Raw genomic sequence first — 14,692 nt, forward strand, 5'->3', positions numbered from 1 at the left:
AAGTTGGAAGGAAACCAAATGTTGGGTAAGGATTGCCTCACTTCCCCTCCATCATGTCCACCTTACTACTGGAGCAATAATGGATCCCAAGTGTGCAGGGCATTGAAATGACTAACAGCTGAGCAGGCGACAAGTGAGCAGTCAGGCGCCCTGGCAGTGTTCCTGCTGCTAAGTCATGCAGAAGGGGCCAGCTTTCCCTCCAAGTCTTAGCAGCAGCTAATGCTATTAGGATGAAAGATGGGTCCATTTGAGCCCCAAACCCCTGTCTTCAGGCAAGAAACTCTAGAAGGTCAACAGCTAGAGAGAAATGCAGGAGTTTCCAGAGAAGAGGTTGAGCAGCCAATTTTGTCAAGAATCAGGAAAGACACCACTGAGTGCCTGTGTATGTATTTTACCGAATTAGCCCATTTCTTCAAAGGACTTTAAAGGGCAAAAGCTTGCCTTCCTCCTGACTTTAACCCCATACAGAACCAGGGAGGAACAAGCTTACCAGAAACACAATGCCTAATGCTTTATGCTCTCTGTGTATCCTCAAATTGCAAAGAGGTACTTCTCCAAATACTTTCAGATCATTTTAAGGAGAGTCTGGGGATGGGATTTACATGTAGATGATCTCTGTTATAATTCTGTGGGCTTTGTCTGATCATCTGTCCTACAGGCCACGAGAGGCATTTCTCTGAGCATCAGAGCTAAGCACAAGAGGACTCAAAACAGAACAATGCCAGCCAAGTCAGGTGGGCAGGGAAGCTGTCACATCTGAGGTCTCCAGCGAAAGGGAATTAAAGACAGGGGAAAAGAGGGTAATGAGGAAGCTTCAGATGATTGGATTAGGTCAGGCTGACTGGGAAACACCTGCAGAGATGCCTTGGCTCTTTCAAACAGGAGATCCCTGTAAATTGGGTAGGGGACACAAAAAGGCAAAAAAAACCCAGCAGCAGCAGTCAGCCTAAAGCAGTTATGACCACCAAGCCAAGAAGAGGTGGTGGCGGGGTGGGAGGGAGTGGTCCAAGGGGTCATCTGGCAACACTTTCCAATGTAAATTCAAAAGGTAGTGCTATCAAGAAAAGAACTGACTCCAGAAATATCTGTTGTCTACAGCAATGCCCAGGAACATACAACCTCATCAGCTTGCCTTTGCGGACATCAGTTTCCCCATACTGAAATCTAAAGAAGTCATACTACTCCCCAACCTGAGTCAGTGACCCTTCTCTGCTCCCTCAGAACTTCACATGTAATTGTCTTCTAATGAGTCTCAACTAGACCTTAAACTCCTCAGGGCTGGGACTGTATTTTATGCCTCTCTGCATCCTCAAAGCCTGACAGAGGGCCTGGCCTATAACAAGATTTTTGTCAACATTTGCTGACTGACTGGTCTCTGAAGTCCTTGGAGGACTGAATCATAGCATGACTGGACCCGTCATCCACAGGGCTCAACATAATGTGTGGGCCAACTCGTCTTCCCAGAAGCTGGCCCAGGCTACTTCAGTGGAGGCATTGTGGCCTTCCCCTCCTCTCCCTTTCTCTTTTTTATTCCCATCTCCAAATATCATTCTGCTTAGACTGTGCCTGTCTAAAAGTCCTGTTTTGCTTGCTTCAAACTTCAAGACAGGGGTCTAGTAAATCTAAACTACCAACTGGCCCACAGCTTGACTTCCCTTTCTGCCTTGCTTAGGTCCTGCATGGGTCTTAGAAGAAAATCCTGAGATAATAATCTGAATGGAAGAAATTTACCGGGGTAGTGGGTCCTGGGAGCACGGACAGTGGAGCGGGGAAGTGAGACAGGAAAGGGAAGAAAAGTGATACAGGATGCTTTAATGAGCAGGTACTGCTGTGGGCAACTGAGGCTCGCTCCTCCTGATGACCCTAGGAGACTCAGTGGAACACACCTCAGAGTCATCCCCATAAGGGGTGAGGGAGCCGGAGTATTTATCCACCAACTCACACCCAGTTGTGGCTGGAGGCTATCGGGGGTGGGGGGGTGGGGGGAAATAAGCCCCACCACCGTTAGTCTGCCTCATGCACTAGTCGAACACACTGGAGCAGCCACAGCAAGCCCCCAGGTGCTTAGAGAAACAAGCCATCAGCAGGTGCAGCCACAGTGAGATCTGACGGGATAGGGGCAGTGGTGCCAACACCTTACATGACATATTCTTAGCCTGATGCCCCAAAGTCTTCCATTCTCTCCTCCTGGTTTGCTCTACTTGCATTAACATGAAGTTTTCCAGTTGGAAGAGATTTGGTAGTCATCTGAGCTAACCAAATCTCTCTTCAGTTCAGAAAGCCCCTCTACAACATCCCTGAGAGATGGTCAGGCTGGTCAGCTTCGGATTGAATACTGCTAGTATCAGGGTACTCACTGCTCCAAGGCAACCCATGCTGTTGCTAAAATAAGAGAGTTGCTGAAAAATATTTTTTTTTTTTTAAAGCTTCCACATACATTACCTTGTAATTTCTGACTGTTGGTCTTAATTCTGCCTTTTGGAGCCCCACAGAATGAGTCTCCTCCCCCACTTACAATAGCCCTTTTAATAGCTTCCAAAATAACTGGTACATTTTCACTATGAGTCCTCTCCTCTGGCCCAAATCATCCACTGCCTTTACCACTCTGACCGCAATATGGTCTCTAGACTAGTCATTCTCCACCTGAAGTAAATTTGCCTCCCAGGGTACCCATGACACTGTCTAGAAACATTTTGGGCTGTTAAAACTAGCAGAGTGTGCTACTGGCAATGATTGGTTGTGGCCTGGGAGGTTGCTAAGAATTCTACAAGAAGGGCACTGGGTGGCTCAGGCAGTTAAGTGCCTGACTCTTTTTTTTTTTTTTTTTAAAGATTTTATTTATTTATTTATTTGACAGAGAGAGAGAGAGAGATCACAAGTAGGCAGAGAGAGAGGGGAAGCGGGCTCCCTGCTGAGCAGAGAGCACGACTCAGGATTTGATCCCAAAACTCTGAGATCATGACCTGAGCCGAAGGCAGAGGCTTAACCCACTGAGCCACCCAGGCGCCCAAGTGGCTGACTCTTGATTTCAGCTCAGGTCACGGTCTCAGGGTTGTGAGATCAAGCCCCACATCAGGCACTGCACAGAGTCTGCTTGAGATTCTCTCCCTCCCTTTCTCTCTCTGCCCTCCCCACCTCATGTGTGTGTTCTCTATAAATAAGCAAATTAAATAAAATCTTAAAAAAAAATCCAACAAAGGCACAGGATAGCCCCCACAACAAAGAATTACCTGACCTGAAAGGTCTGAAGTACCAAGGCAGAGAAACTCAGTTCTAGAAATATTATTCAGGTCATTCTCCTCTGTACATACTGTGGCTTGTCATGAAAGCATAGTGCTCAGACCATGCAGGAATAGGGATAGGACCCCAAAAAGCATGGAACATGGGGGGATCCTCTCTCACTATGACAACCAGACAGACCGAAGCAGCTGAAGTGCCTGCAACATATGCCCCCTCCTCTCTAGTCTGTAGTCATGAAAAACTCTGAGTCCTATTGAAACAAACAGCTCTCAGGGCCAATGACTAAGGAATGAAGATATAAAAACAGAAATGCAAATCTAAAAGGAGGTAGTGCTCCCTCCTAGTATCTCCACAATCCTCTCATCATGATAAACTGAATCAGATTCATTTCAGTTTATTTATTTTTTTGCCCTACAGACATAATTATAGGTTTCCCTATTACATTTTTGTCATCTGAAAATACAAATTGGCTTTTAAAGGTTATTTATTTATTCATTTATTTATTTGACAGAGAGAGAGAGAGATATCACATGTAGGCATAGAGGCAGGCAGAGAGAGAGGGGGAAGCAGGCTCCCCGCTGAGGGGCTCTATCCCAGGACCCTGAGATCATGACCTGAGCCGAAGGCAGAGGCTTAACCCACTGAGCCACCCAGGCACCCCTGGCTTTTAAAATTTTCATCCAGGCCACTCCCCAAAACATCAGACAGGACAGACTAATGTTGAGCCTTTTCTTAACACTTTTTGGGTAAGACCGTGTTGACCAGCTATGACTCCACTTAACTGTAGCTTACATTTATTTATCTGATTAAGAAAACACTAGGTCTAGAAGGTTCTACTACTAACATCCAGGAAACAATTAATTTAATTCCTATTTCAATCAAGCTCTTCTAGAAAGGGCGGGGGGGGCGCAAAGATGGAGGCACACTTCTGTTTATTTCATAAAGCTAGTATTATCCTAAAACCAAAAATCTGTCAAGTACAGTGCATGAAAAGAAAATTACAGGAAAAAAAATCTCATTAAATGAACATAGATGCAAAAGTCCTTTTAAAAAATCCCTACACTGATGGGGTGCCTGGGTGGCTCAGTGGGTTAAGCCTCTGCCTTGGGCTCAGGTCATGATCCCGGGGTCCTGGGATCGAGCCCCGCATTGGGCTCTCTGCTCGGCGGGGAGCCTGCTTCCCTTCCTCTCTCTTTGCCTGCCTTTCTGCCTACTTGTGATCTCTGTCTGCCAAGTAAATAAATAAATAAAATCTTTAAAAAAAAATAAATAAAAAATCACTACACCGAATTTAGCTTTGAATTTTATATTTTATAACGTGATTGGATTGGGGTTATTCCAGGAATATAGGATGTTTTAACAGAAAATCTATTAATGTAACTCACTACATTAATAGATGGAAGAGGTGGGACAGAGTCAGGAACGGACCAGGAGCACACAGAGACATCTTTTCCTTGAGTAGCTTTTTCTGGGTAACAAAACCCACCAAATTTCTTTGACATAAAACACACATTTTTTTTTTTTTTTTAATACATCTTGGGGTTGTAAGCTACGGTCAGCTGAGGCTGGGCTCCGCTTTAAATTGAAGGTCTGTGGGTCAGCCGGGTGGCTACGTCCACATGACTTATTATTTTTAGACCCGCGGGCCAGCCCATGCAAGCTCATCTCGCGGCAATGGGGAGCACTGAGAGGGCACACCCAAGGGGATAAAGACGCTTCAAGCCCTGCTTGTATAATGTCTGCCATTATCCTGGTGGCCAAAGCAACCTGCATGGTTGAGTTCAAAGTCAAGGGATGGGAAAGTATACTCTGCCTTCTATGGCACAGATACAAGGAGTGAGGAATTGAGGCCAAGGATTTAATATATCGCAGGGTCTGTGAATATTTTATTACTTTTAACTTACAAATATGATATGTATGTATACATATACAAATTCACCCCAGGTTTGTATATGTATATACGTGCGTGTGTGTGTGTATGAACTTGGTATGTAGAAACTATTTCGTAACAAATGTTAAATTCACACATTAAGTACACTTTGGGACCTTTCTTATTTACTAGTCTCATAATCTTATCCAAAAGGGAAATGTAGGTGAGCAGTTGTTCATCTCTTTTATCTTTACTTTTTTTCATTCTTTCAACCTCTTCCAAAAAGGATTTAAAGAGGTTTACAAAGCACTGAGACAAAGTAAATGTGTAATGAATCAGAAAACAAGGCAAAGGGAAAATAAGGTTATCAGAGCAAGATGGGGCTGGATGGTCTCCGTTTGCTCCTCCTGATCCTCTTTCCCTCCTTCCCTACCTGGTCTGTCCTCCTTAAAGGGATCCGCTGTCTTGGGTTTTTCCTACACTATAGGTCTCACAGGGTTTGATGACCAATGTGTCCTCTTGCTGCTGGAGGCCTAGAGGCTGGTAGCACTGCCTGTGAACCGTCCCCAACCGGATCCCTCCACCATGCCACACCTTTGTAATAACTCCTTCGTGAAACTCTCCTTACTTCACTGTTTGAAAGTGTCATTTTTCCTGCCAGGGACCCTGATTACAAGAGTCCACAGACCACATGCCTTAAGTGTAACTACACACTAGAAGTAGACCATAAATACAGCTCTCAGGTCTCAGTGTGATTATCAAGTGGGAAACACAATCAATTAAAGAACCTCCAGTTCCTTGAGAGAAGTAGACCTACTCCTGACACCAAGATAGGCAAGAAATTTTCCCTGTGGTTGCTCTATAAGAGGCCATTGTAGTAGGATGACCCAATTCTTTTCTGTCTTACAAACCATTCAGGGCTCAGTCCTTAAGTATCTTCCCTCCTTCTCCACACTCACCCTCTAATTGATCTCATCTAGTTTCATAGCTTTAAATATATCATATAAATGCTGACGATTCCCAATAGGCATCTCTAGGCCTTCTCCCTGAACTCATTTTCAACATCCAATTGGCTACACCGGATATCCAACAGGCTTCTCAGACTCTTGGCATATCCTAAACAAAACTCTCCATGTTCATTCCATAGTCCTCTCTTCCTAGTCTTCCCTCATTTCAGTAGAAGGCCCCAGCACCTTTCACTTGGTTACTCCAGGTGTGTTTGAGGGGGGAGAGAGGATGGCAGAAATCTATCATGCTCTATTCCTTTTTTGCACATTCCATATCTAATCCATCCACATATCACGTGGCTCTAATCTTCAAAATATATTGGGAATCTCACCACCCCCATCACGACTACTCTAGCCCAAGAGTCAGCCTCTCTTGTCATACTGCACCCCCGGTTTTCCTCCTTCTACTCTTGCACTTTTCCAGGGCCCCAGCTGAAGCAGCCAGTGTGATCCTTTAAAAATATGTCGTATCTTGTTGTCTTCTATTCAAAAATCTTCCAAGCACTTTTCATCACTCAGACTGCAATATATAAAGTCTTCACCATGACCTATAAGGCCTTACATCTGGATATCTGTGAACCTTTATTTTCTTCAATTCTCTCCCTCCCTCTGCTCTGGTTATGGTGGCCTCCCTAATGTTCTAGGAGCAAGTTAAACATAGACTTAAGGTCTCAGGACCTTTGCACTTACTGTTTCCTACAACTGAAACATTCTTTTCCAGATACCTACATGGCTCACTCATTTCATTTAGGTCTTTGGGGAAATGGCAACTCCTCAGAGAAGTCTTCCCTTAGCTCTAAATAGTCCCACCATCCTAGCCCTTACTTTCTTTTTCTTCACAGCACTAATCAGTACCTGACAGTACATTAAATATAAATATGTAGTTCACATTTGTCTGTCTATTCAGAATGTAAGCACAGATAAAATGGGTTCGTTCTAGTCACTCTAGCATCTCTAATGTCAGGTACAATTCTTGACACAGAAGTGTGTTGATAAATATCTGTTAGATGAATGCAAGACTCCGTTCTACTCTATCTAGTTCCTTGACTCCAACTCAGCAAGATGCAACAGATATTTGAGTCTCAATTATGTGAGTGGCACTTAGCTAGATGCTTAGAGCTTTAAAAATCTATCTACCTAACAAGAACAACAACAAAAAATAATCTAACAGACACGTGAATTGTGACATTTTGGGTGAGTAAGGATTAGGAGAGAGCACAAGGGAGCCCTCAGGGCACCAGAAACGTTCTTTTTCTAGGTAGTACCTATATAAGTGTAGTCATCGTTATAAACCCATTGAGTACACTTAAGATGTGTGTATTTTAAGTTGCACCCCAATAAACGTTTTCGTTTTGTTTTTAGTTTCTGAGCCATCTAGACACAGCGAAGGGGTAGTTTGCATTGTGGCAAAAGTAATGATAGAGGGTCTGCACGGCCTTCTGCTGAGTGAGCCCTGAGAGTCACCCTCCGAGTGCGAAGGTCGCAGACTCGTTTAAAAGGAAAGGCGAGACTGTCCTGTTTCTATTGATCCAGAACCTCCCAGAGATGATGGGGCTTCCTCAATGCCCTGGGACCTTCTGAAGCTGGCGTGCAATAGTAGTGCCTAACAGCTAAAGGCATGCACCATCTGGTGGGGAGGGGATCCCTAAAGGGAGATGGACCTCTGAAGAACTTTCCTCGGAAAAGCCCCCAAGCGAGAGGGGAACAATATAAGTCTTTATGTTTTAGATTTTTTTTTAAGTTTTTATTTATTCATGTAATCTCTACCCCTAACAGGGGCTCAAACCCACTAGCCCGAGATCAAGAGTCCTGCGTTCTTCCGACTGGGCCAGCCAGATGCTCCTATGCTTCAATGCTTAACCATTTCGCCTGAGAGTATGACACTACGACCACGAGCACTTAGGACGGACACAAACTGCATATTCCGCTCAAAAAACGTCACAAACCCCGCGCTCGGCGGCCAGGCCGCCAGCACGCAGGCGCGGCACAGAGCCGTCGCTACGCAGGCGCAGTGCGGCCGGGCACCAGGTACAGCGGAGGGCTGGGGCCCCGCCGGCGGATGCGCGCTCCCGGCGGGCGGGGAGCGAGGCGCGCGCCATGGAACAGCGGTTAGCAGAGTTCCGGGCGGCCAGGAAACGGGCCGGGCTGGCGGCCGAACCCAGCACTTCGAGCGCGAGTGCACAAACCTCAGGGGAGAAGGCGGAAGCAGCTGCGACTCCAAAGGCAGCCCCAGGCTGGCTAAAACGGTTCCTGGTGTGGAAACCGAGGCCTGCGAGTATCCAGGTCCAGCCCAGCCTCGCTCAGGTGAGAGGGAGGCCTCGCCCCGGGTACCTGGCTTCAGGGACGCTGTCGTGGCCTCCCAGGAAACTGCGGCCGAGGCCCCGCCCACTCCCCGCCCACCGCGTGGTAACCTAAAGGCCACGCCCCCGACGAGGAGCGGGCCCCGCCCCCTCCCCTGGTTTCCACCTTTGGTGGCGGAGCTGGCGTGCTTGCGCCTCCCGCCTGCTCCGGGGTTGGGCTGGGCGTCTCCGGTCACTCCTGTCAGCACTGATCCGTGGTTTTGACATTTTCTTTCCAGCTTGCCACCCACGCAGCTCCCGATGCCAGTCGGGAAGCGAGGGTCTAGGGCCCTGGAAGAAAACACCTCTGCTCTTGAGTTATTGTGATGCCCCGTGCCTTCCAGAAACCTCCCCACAATCGCTTTCAGCCGCAGCCCTCCGCTAATGGCGGGTCAAAGGTCTAATTGGATACTGCTAAAAAGCGGCGGTAATTAAGTCTTCCTTTGATTCCGCATCTGGGCCACATGTAGCCTGTAGCCCAAAAAGACTATGCTTTAGAAATGGCATTTGACTACAAGACTTGCAGGTGTGGTCGCTCTCACTGCCAGAGGTGGCTGATGCTGGGGCATCGCTACTGAATTAGGGAAACTTACTCAAGTTCAGTAGTGAGTGTTCAGGAGAAAACATTGTTTAGACTATTAGATCAGTATTGCAGACTTTTCACCCTTTAATTCTCTTATTTTGCAGATGATCTTGATTCCCATCTTGTATTTTCATTTAGTTTTCACTCAGGTAGAGTGGCAAGGTGCCTTGCAGGTGTGAGACTGGATTATTTACGTTGAAATACAGGACACAACATCAAGGGTGCCTTGAGGCAATCTGTGAAAAAGCCTTTGTATCTCAAAAGTGTAATAAGAACCAAAAATTCCTTTTAAAAATGAAAATGTATTGGAGGAGAAGTGTGCTTTACTCCTCTTAAAATTATTTATCTTAGTTCATTTATTACTATACTGCACAACATCTGGTTTAGGCAATTTTTTAAACCAAGGAGAACTCAGTTTTGATTAGATATTATTCTCCATGACACGCAGGGGTCCATCAGGCTTACAGAAAGCGAGTGCAGCAGGGTTTAAACAATCCATTTCCTTGCATGCGGTTTGTCTCAGGATAACTTTATTGTTGATTAGAACTCACTGAGCACAATTGCTTAAGATTTTAGAATCTACTTTCCTTACGCTCTTTCCTCTCTGCAGTTAAAAAAAAAAAAAGTCTAACCCACACAATGAGTGTTTGCCTGTATGTCTCATTTCCAAAGGAGTATGAGATCATTGAATTGGACTAGAAAAGCTGAACTTGGAGAAAGTTTCCATCATTTAAAGCCCCAAAACTGATGTCCTGACAAAACGATGACAGGAAATGCTAGACCCACAGTTGGTTTTTATTAATTACTCCGTTTTTCATAAGGCACTCTGTCTTAAGCTCATTTTTATTGACTCTGTTATCATTCCTGGCTTTGCTCTGGTGTGAAAATTCTCATTAAATTGTTTCTTTTCCTCCCAATTTACAATCCATCTCTCTTAATAATTTCACTGACACATGGTGGCTTGTCAGACATTTCTTTAGCCTTCTGTTTGTAATTGCTTCTTGGTTGTCATTGATAAGGAAGCATCCATATCCTCCTTACCCCACTCTCCAATTTAGCTTGAGGAAAACAGTCCCCAAGATAAAATACTTTTTGTGACAAGCTTCTGCCAAATGAAGACTGGAATGCTTGTGACTTTTTCAGTCCTGTAAAAAAAAACCTGTCTCCTTCCCCAGGCATATCCCGCAGCACCCTCAGTGTACCATCTAGCTCCCAAGGTGCCCACACATCCTATGACTCCTCACTCCTACCCTTGGCTCAGGTTGACCCACCGCTCCAATGCCCTCCTTCTTTGGAGTCACCTGGCTAACTAAGCACAGCTCCCTCCAACCCAGGAATCATCTTTTAATTTCTTCCTTTCTCTCACCATCATTCATTTATTCAGAAAAATTCTATCACGTGCCCACTCTGTTCCAGTTTCTGTCCCGAATCTGGGGAAACAGGGTGATAAGGGCAGACAAAGCCCTGTTCTCAAAGAACTTGCACTTGCATTTGGGGCAACAGATACTAAACAGAAGAACAGAATAATGAATGCCAGGAAAGCAGAAAAAACAGGATACTGTGCTAATAAATTGGGGGTGACAGGTGCACCTGTCAATGAGGCGGGGCAGGAGGAGGTGGGCATTTTATAATTAGGAGCTACTCTTGGAGAAACCTAGGACAAGGCCAAGGGCACTTGTTTGCTGAGGTTTATAGGAGAAGAGGGAGCCAGCCAGGTGATGTGATGGGAAGGGGGCATGCCGCTCAAAAAGAGCCACAGGTGCAAAGGCCCTGAGGTGAGAAGCAGTTTGATATTTGAGAACTGGAAGTACTTTCCTTAAGCTATGCCTCTGTGTGCTGTGACGACCACAGACACTTCCATCTGCAGCTTTCATAGCAGAAGCCACACTAGTACTAAAACAAATGCCAAATAAGGTAAAGGAATTTCTGTATCTTTCCTTTTGTTTTTTCCCTTTGGCAGTTGGTTTGCCACCCCCCCCCCCCCCCATCTCCCTTCTAGATCTCTAACCCTTGCCCTTACCATCCCCCATAAAGGTCCCTAATTAAGTACAAAGGGCTGTGGAGAGAGACCATCCTAGGATCCTACACCAGTCTCATCCCTGCCTATCTCTCACTGTGTGACGTTAGGGGAGTTACTTCACATCTCAGCATTTCCATATCAGTAAATTGGGATCAGTAGTGCCTGTCTCCTGGATGACAGGAGATCAGACATCTTGAAGGCACTCAATAAATGGTGGCCATGAGCATTATTCTTTTTATACTCCCTCAATAATAAACTCAGTCTACAGTGAATTTCAAGTTGTACACATTCAAAATGTATTCCGTATCCCTCAGTCCATCATTTCTCTTGGACTGGTGGTATGTCATCACCCCCATTATGTCCAGTCTTCTTCTCTTACTGGGCCTCCTGCGTGAGCTTCTCATAGTTTCTCTGCTTCTACTCTGGTAGCCCATTCTCTATCTGGCTTAAATATAAATCAGATTATATTAGTTCCCTGCTGAGCCTTTCGGTGATTTCCCTATTGTGCATACCGGTCAAATCTGAAAGGAGCATTTTTTGAAATGACACACATTTACTTAACTGCAAGGGGCGCACATTTACTTAACAAATGTGTGTGTGTGTGGAGGGGGTGTGTTGCTGATAGCATGTTAGGGGGTTTTCCAATCTAACTGAAAAGGTAATCATTACAACGTTGACACTAGAAGAGGTTCTAACAAAATAGAACTTCTGAGACAACGTAAATCAGATGACCTATATTTTTTATCGAGACCGAATAATGTTTTATGGTCCCTTTTTAAATGATCATAGCGAGAATGGGGGATATAATTGAAGAAATGAACTAAAAGTTATGCTCTGCATTGAGAACCTATGTGTGGGTTGCTGTGTTTGGCTCTCGAGACATCAAAGGATAGTAAATGGTAGTCCATTGGCCTCCTGGTAGCAATCTAGGGACACATGTGACCTGTATTAAAAGAAAAAACACTTAACTGGCAGTTTGGTGCTCAGTGAGAAAGACAGGCACTCAGTGCTCTGGGAGACAGAGGGGGCACCCCTCCTTGATGGCCAAGGAGGTCAAGCATACACAGTTCACCAGTCGTGCCTGTCCTAGGCTACAGGTGGGCAGTGTCTCTGGGTAGTAAGATCTGTTGAACTGGAGTAGAGGTTCATTGATAGAGCAATGGATTGTGGATTGTGTTGTACAGGGAATTTTTTAAACCATTGTTTTTCAGACTACAAATTGCAACCCATTGGTGGATGGTGAAATCAATTTAGAGGATCTAGTCCTCTGCTAAAGATGAATTTTTAAAAATGGAATAGAAAATGAGAATTTCATATGTGGTGATGAATTATTTGTTGGTTTGTGAAACTTTTTCTTTTTTTTTTTTTTTGTATGTTTATACGCTGGGTCCCAGTACAAAATGTACTTCTTATTATGGGCCGTACCCAAAAAAGTTTGGAAAAATGCTGGTCTAGAGATCAGGCCTCCCTAAAGCTATCTAAATACCTGTTTCTCCCATTAGCACCCAACACGGGGGCCTGTGTACTGGCATTTCTATGTATTAAATAAATGGAAGGCGTTGCTTGGATTCCAGCCCATGGAGTTTAAATTTTAACTTGTAGGCAGTAAAATTTGTTGAAAGTTTGTGAACAGGAGGTTGGTGGGTGTTGTAGGAAATTCACTTAGCAGCTTTACATAGGATGGTTTGGAGAGGGAAGAGATAGGAGGCAGGGAGTCCAGTTAGGAGATACACTGCCTGGACCTGGCGGTGAGTAGGATGGTCCCAGGATGGAAAGGTTGTGGCTATCCTAATGATTTGTTTTGTTTTTAATTTTTTAAAGATTTTATATATTTGTCAGAGAAAGAAAGAGCACAAGCAGGGGGAGCGGCAGGCAGAAGGAGAAGCAGGCTCTCCTCCAAGTAAGGAGCCGGATGTGGGACTTGATCCCAGGACTCTGGAATTTGGTGGAATTTTCTGAGCTGAAGGCAAATGCTTAACCTGAGCTGAAGGCAAATGCTTAACCTGAGCCACCCAGGTGCCCCTGATGATTTGTTTTTAATAAGTGGAAGGGATTTTTGTTTCCTGTTTCTGATATAGTCCTCATTTTAGAATCATGTCACTCACAAGACTGTAGCTCATCTAATCAAATCAATAAACGTATCGATTCTGTGTGTGAAGCATTACGTGTAGTTGTTGCATGATCAATTATGGGGAATTTCTGTACCGGGCTCAGATGAGCTCTTGTTAGCAGCAGACTAATCTGAGGAAGTGACTCCCACAAATGGGAATCCATCTGAATGCCGTCAGGTTTTTATCAGTTCACATCTCACTAAGTGCAGATCAGTTTTGATTCAGTCCGAGCAGGGCGCAGGAGCTCCTTGGAGATGATTGTTTTAGAGAGCATGGCCAGAAAATAGAAATCAATGAGCCAGAAGCCTTTCCAGAGCAGTGAGAGCTGTCTCTCCAGATTGGTTTTGATCCTCTGAACCCCGTTACCCTTTATTCTTACTTTTGTTTGTTTGTGTGTCCTAGGAAGCGGCTCGGCCTGGGACCAGCACATCACAGCCACCACAGAATATAGCCAGCACCCTGGCTCTGCCAGCACCCCGGGACCAGTCTTTTCTGACCAATGTCACCTTCCTGAAGGTTCTTCTCTGGTTGGTCCTGCTGGGACTGTTTGTGGAACTGGAATTTGGCCTGGCCTATTTTGTCCTGTCCTTGTTCTACTGGATGTATGTCGGGACACGAGGCCCTGAAGAGAAGAGAGAGGGAGAGAAGAGTGCCTACTCTGTATTCAACCCAGGCTGCGAAGCCATCCAGGGTACCCTGACTGCAGAGCAGTTTGAACGCGAGTTACAGTTCAGACCCCTGGAGGGGAGATAGGTCCAACTCTCTTGTTGTGCGGCTGGCCTCCCACGTGGTCCTCCTTGCCCTTGGACGTGGGCTTGTGGGTTTGATTTCAGGTGCCCAAGACTAAGGACAGCTTGCAGGTTAGTTCTGTGACTGTGAAGTTCTACATTTTTTCCCAGATCTTTTACTGCAGTTTTATCTCTGAACTTTTCTTTGGTTTTGGTGAAACCCTCTGAAAGACACTCACTGTGGATCTGATGCAATTTATAAAACTTACGTACTCAGGAAAGAAATGTTTGTCTCATTATTTGAGAAAGGTGGTTTTCAGAGCATTAGAAGGGCACTGAGGAGAAAGGAGATGGTTTGAAAGAATGGGAGGTACATCAGGACTGTGTATTAAATAAGTGTTCTCTTTAAAAGTCTTTTCATATTTATAGCACTTCCCCCTCCACCCCAAAAGTTTAAGTTGTAAGTTTCGGTTTTTATTTTTGTTTTTTTTGTTGTTGTTGATGATGATGTTTGTTTTTTCATTGTTTTGTGGTTTTTGTTTTTTCCTTCCTGCTTTAAATCTTGCTTTTCTTGGTCGTTAATGGTATTGAAAAATAAAATATCTTTAAAACACCTGCTTTTCAGAAACAGATCCCCATTGCCCATCACCATCTTCCACTCTCCTCAGTTATTCTGCTCGCACTCAATGATGGAAGATATGAGAAGACAGAGTCCTAAGTGACAGGTGTGGGGGGGCATTTCACAAAGTCAGTATTGGTCGATTCGGTAAGTGGTTATTCGTGGTAAATTCAGC

At 45.0% G+C, this 14,692-nt stretch overlaps 1 protein-coding gene across 1 annotated transcript; it reads left to right on the forward strand.

Annotated features, from left to right (window-relative positions):
- Positions 1-8,157: 8,157 nt before the first annotated feature.
- Positions 8,158-14,389, forward strand: LOC111147652 (SAYSVFN motif domain containing 1). The gene is made up of 2 exons (XM_022503849.1): positions 8,158-8,421; positions 13,573-14,389. Exons 1-2 carry the CDS (start codon positions 8,215-8,217, stop codon positions 13,921-13,923), a joined length of 558 nt encoding a protein of 185 aa, XP_022359557.1. The 5' UTR covers positions 8,158-8,214; the 3' UTR covers positions 13,924-14,389.
- Positions 14,390-14,692: the final 303 nt, after the last annotated feature.

The sequence above is a fragment of the Enhydra lutris genome, unplaced genomic scaffold (assembly GCF_002288905.1).
Source record: "Enhydra lutris kenyoni isolate GAN:26980312 unplaced genomic scaffold, ASM228890v2 scaffoldscaffold17, whole genome shotgun sequence".
Classification (NCBI taxonomy): Eukaryota; Metazoa; Chordata; class Mammalia; order Carnivora; family Mustelidae; genus Enhydra; species Enhydra lutris.

Bases quoted from the DNA above. Each gene is read 5' to 3' on its own strand.
- LOC111147652 (XM_022503849.1), top strand. From the start codon at position 8,215: ATGGAACAGCGGTTAGCAGAGTTCCGGGCGGCCAGGAAACGGGCCGGG. The intron at 8,422-13,572 runs GTGAGAGGGAGG...TGTGTGTCCTAG, and splicing joins TCCAGCCCAGCCTCGCTCAG to GAAGCGGCTCGGCCTGGGAC.